The sequence below is a fragment of the Denticeps clupeoides genome, chromosome 2 (genome assembly GCF_900700375.1).
Source record: "Denticeps clupeoides chromosome 2, fDenClu1.1, whole genome shotgun sequence".
Classification (NCBI taxonomy): Eukaryota; Metazoa; Chordata; class Actinopteri; order Clupeiformes; family Denticipitidae; genus Denticeps; species Denticeps clupeoides.
Window position 1 is genome coordinate 14816440 of NC_041708.1, and position 4531 is coordinate 14820970.

General features: G+C 44.1%; 1 protein-coding gene across 2 annotated transcripts; it reads left to right on the forward strand.

Annotated features, from left to right (window-relative positions):
- Positions 1-2549: 2549 nt before the first annotated feature.
- On the forward strand, positions 2550-4099 carry cox6b1 (cytochrome c oxidase subunit 6B1). 2 transcript variants are annotated; one of them, XM_028969771.1, is made up of 4 exons: positions 2550-2745; positions 3314-3431; positions 3575-3675; positions 3875-4099. In XM_028969771.1, the coding sequence occupies exons 2-4, from the start codon at positions 3326-3328 to the stop codon at positions 3926-3928; spliced, it is 261 nt and encodes an 86-aa protein (XP_028825604.1). In that variant the 5' UTR covers positions 2550-2745; positions 3314-3325; the 3' UTR covers positions 3929-4099. The 2 variants fall into 2 exon arrangements, with proteins under 2 accessions (XP_028825604.1, XP_028825605.1); XM_028969772.1 differs by having other exon boundaries at positions 3318-3431.
- Positions 4100-4531: the final 432 nt, after the last annotated feature.

The window sequence follows — 4531 nt, forward strand, 5'->3', positions numbered from 1 at the left end:
CAGAAACAGATTGTTGACCTTAACCCATTCTGTCAGTCGTTGCACCTCCTCTCTGTAGGCTGACTCGTTGTTCTTGCTAATGAGACCCACCATGGTCGTGTCAACACCGCACAATCGTTGGCAAAATCGTGGGTCAGCAGGCTCCAAGATCCAGTTGCAGGGGGAACTCTCATGTGGGACTGGCTAAAAGTGGCTTCAATTCTGCACCAAGGCTGCATTTTAGAAAGAGACTTCAGATATAGTATTAGGGAACCACAAAGTTGTATATAATAGCAAAAACATTTTCATGTTGGGGACCTTTAAGAAGATAACGATATATTGACAAGTCAGAGTCTAATTGTGATTTCCTACATTTCCTATCTGCTTATTGTAGCACACTACGATTGTTACATATTGCATTAGAGAGTAGGAGAAGAAGGTCCTCTACCACCCTCGGTTCCAGAACTCAGTCTGGCTCTCTCTGAGAACTCAGGGGAAAGGCAAGGTGCTTCTAACCACATTGTCTTTTATCTTTGCGTTGCAGCCTCGCCGCTACCCCACTTCCCGGTCGCAGATCCCCCCCACCCCCAAGGTTTTATGGACTGATGAAATGAGAGTGGATCTTGATGGGCCAGACGGATGGGCCCATGGCTGGATTAGTAAAGGGCAGAGCGCTCCAGTCCGACTCAGACGCCAGCAAGGTGGAGGTGGAGTACTGGTTTGGGCTGGTATGATCAAAGATGAGCTTGTGGGGCCTTTTCGGGTTGAGGATGGAGTCAAGCTCAACTCCCAGTCCTACTGCCAGTTTCTGGAAGACACCTTCTTCAAGCAGTGGTACAGGAAGAAGTCTGCATCCTTCAAATCATCCTTCGCTGATTTGTTTTTGTTTTGTTTTTGAATGTCAGAAATGTATATTTGTGAATGTTCACTGGTAAAAATAAATAATTGAAATGGGTATATATTTGTCTTTTGTTAAGTTGCCTAATAATTATGCACAGTAATACTCACCTGCACACACAGATATCCCCCTAAAATAGCTAAAAATAAAAACTACTTCCAAAAACATTCAGCTTTGATATTAAGGAGTTTTTTTGGGTTCATTGAGAACATGGTTGTTTAATAATAAAATTATTCCTCAAAAATACAACTTGCCTAATAATTCTGCACTCCCTGTTCCTGTTTCTGCCCAAGTCTACAAAAGAGGTGGTGAATCCCCACTGCTACATTCCCTCCACTGGCTCCCAGCAGCTACTGATGTTGGCCTACAAACCCGAACATAGGGTAGCACCATCCTACCTCACAACCCCTATCATACCTCACACTGCACCTTGATTTCTCTGACCCTCCAGTACTCATTTGGACTCTTCTCTGCGTTGGCCCCTAGGTGGTGGAATGAACTTCACAGGTCAGAACAGCACAGTCACTGAGTATTTTCAAATGGCAGCTTAAGATTTTCCTCTTTAGACAATACTAACTGGTAACTTTCATCTGAATTAGGTAAAAAAAATTACAACAGAGTGTATAGAATGGGATCTAACGCTGCCAGAAGGGGGCAGTGATGGCCTAGCGGTTAAGGAAGCAGCCCCAAAATTAGAAGGTTGCTGGTTCAAATCCCGATCCGCCAAGGTGCCACTGAGCAAAGCACCATCCCCACACACTGCTCCCTGGGGGCCTGTCATGGCTGCCCACTGCTCACTCAGGGTGATGGGTTAAATGCAGAGGACAATTTTCATTGTGTGCACCGTGTGCTGTGCTGCTGTGTATCACAATGACAATCACTTCACTTTCTTTCAGAACATAATTTATAATGTGGTTTTCATGGAAAAGCAACACTATGCTATCTCTGCACAACTTACACATCAACTTAAAAGTCAACATATGCAACTTTTTAAACACAACATACTGCAAACAACTATTCACGCCAAGAGGTGACAGATTCTAGGTCAAATCATGACTGTTGGCAAACCATTCCTTCACAATCAGTGCTTTGAGTTTGTCCAAATTTGTGTGGTTTTGTTTGTCGACACTTAATTCCATGGGCTGTGTGTACATTTTCAGATTGATGTGTATGGTAGAGCTGTAATCCCCGAGCCGAATCCCGACAGAAACAGACACGACTGGAACATCACTTTAAAGTCCGGCATTCCTTGCGCGAGCTACGAAATGTGAGAGTCACATGCTGCAGGTCTCATTATTGTGCAGTGCTGGCGCATATACAGCACGTAGACGGTGCGTGTGTGCGTGGTTACGCGCTCGTCAAGGCACCAGTCGTGGGCCTACACCTAGTCTCTTTTATCCCATGAGATGGCGAATCAGCGAGAAAACGCCAGTCTGTCCTGCTGTATACCTAATAAAACAAAACGAATATGACAAGGCTGGCGTGGTAGACAACCACTCGAATGCTTGCTTATCATTTTAACCAGACGTCCCGCAACTTTCGCGTATTTTGCACAAGCTGCCTTCGCATTAAAAGCGTAATGAAGGATTCACAATAATGTAGAACGCGTGGGGTGGGGGCGAGACCCGTCAGCTCCGCCCCGCTGATGATGATGCGCATACCCCCAGCAAACTTAAGCGAACGTATCACCGTATCCCCGGGCGTCGTCTCAATGTGACCTGAGGTCCGCCATACCGTTTGCATCGGACTGCACGCTCGCATCTCAACCACGCGTTTGCGTGCGTGCCTGCGTGCGCGCGCGATTCTTCCGCACTTTACGTTCAGGTTCAAAAGTCACCCTGAGCTGCAGCTTGTCACCTTACCGCGAGGTAAGTGCAGGGTTTAACACGGAATATACGTTTTGCGCGATGCTGTACGGAATGCTGGTGTTGGAACATCTGCGCGTAAACTTTTACACAGAAAAATTAAAGTGTGTTCATTTTCTTTTTATAAATAGGTGCAACACTATGTGAAGTGCATTACGTGGTTTCGTACACGTAGTCTCCCGAACTAGATTCCTTTGTATTGGTGCTGTTTGTATTATTAATAATGACAGCAGCCAGGCGACGGGTGACGTGCAGGGTAACACGGCTCAGAAGGTCATTAATGAATTGGACATGAAGTCGCTTCCTTTTCCCTAATTCGACACGGATCCACCGATTTTCAATGATATCATTCAGTCCTGTGATCAGTAGATGCCACTAGGCTTCTGGTAAAAATTCTCCAGTTGCTGCAGTGAAGGCGCAGTCTCAGACAGCGCGAGGGACACCCCCCACCCCCCATCAAGTGCCCTGTTACAGGGTGCTAGTGGGATTTGTGTATGGCCTGCTTATTATTTATGCATTCACAATGTAAAGGGACCAGAGAGACCCCTAATTTGACTGACATGTCTAAAAGAAAGGATAGAAGATGGCTGAGGACATACAGAGCAAACTGGATAAGTACCGCACAGCGCCATTCGATGCACGCTTTCCCAACCAGAACCAGACCCGAAACTGCTGGCAGAACTACTTGGGTGAGTGTTAGTGCGCTCAACAGACTTATTTTCCACTATGGATAAAGAAGAGGTCATGGGGGTTGCAATTCTCCCTCTCTCTGTTGCTCTTGCTCACACCAACATACACACACACAGTGACGATTGCTTTCTTTTTTCAATAGATTACCATCGCTGCCAGAAGGCCCTAGAGACCAAAGGGGTAGATGTGGCACCATGTGACTATTACAAGAGAGTGTACAAATCCCTCTGTCCACTGGCCTGGGTGAGTTCATCCGTCACTGTCAGGTCTAGATTTTTGTCTAGATGTTCTAAAAAATCTTACAGGTGTGGTTAGCATGAATCACGAAAGTTATTATATATAACTTTATAACTATATATAACAATATAATTATTGAACTGACTGTAAATTGAATGGTTTAGACTTTAGTTCAGTGTTTTTGTTGTCTGTTTTTTGTTCACAGATTGAGAAATGGGATGGACAGCGAGATGATGGAACATTTCCTGGGAAGATCTGAAGATTTGGCTATTCATTAACCTATGAATGAGATTTTTCAGCCTTGTGGAGCCTTTTACTACATCTCCCATACTGCACCTGCTTAACTGCACAGCATAGTGGGACATATTCCTTATTTAATTAAAGTAAAATATCATGTTGAAGTTTCTGCATTAAAAGTCTGATGCCATAACTTCCCATTTTGATGTGGCTCTCTTTAGGGAGATGGGTATCCAGTCTAATCCAGAAAGAGTCTCTGTTTAGACTTTGCAAATATTTTATAGACGAGACATAATATATTTAATACACATAATACATAAATTAGACACATTTTAGTCAACAGAGAGAACAGCATGCAATACTAGTATTATTTATATATCAAGATATTTTCAATATGTGTGTTCTCTTAGCAACTATTCCACATTTTCCCTGAAGGGCTTGTTTCCAAAATGCCTGCTTAGGACTTCCTGGAATGTCAAGAACCCAAAGGCACATCCACCAACTGTCACCTGCAGGGTAAAAGTGACATTGCATCCAATGGGCATAGGAAAAGTGCAAGAAAGTTCAATCTTCAATCTGTCCGTAATCTGCCACACATAGGTTTCGGGTTTACTAAAGTGCAATT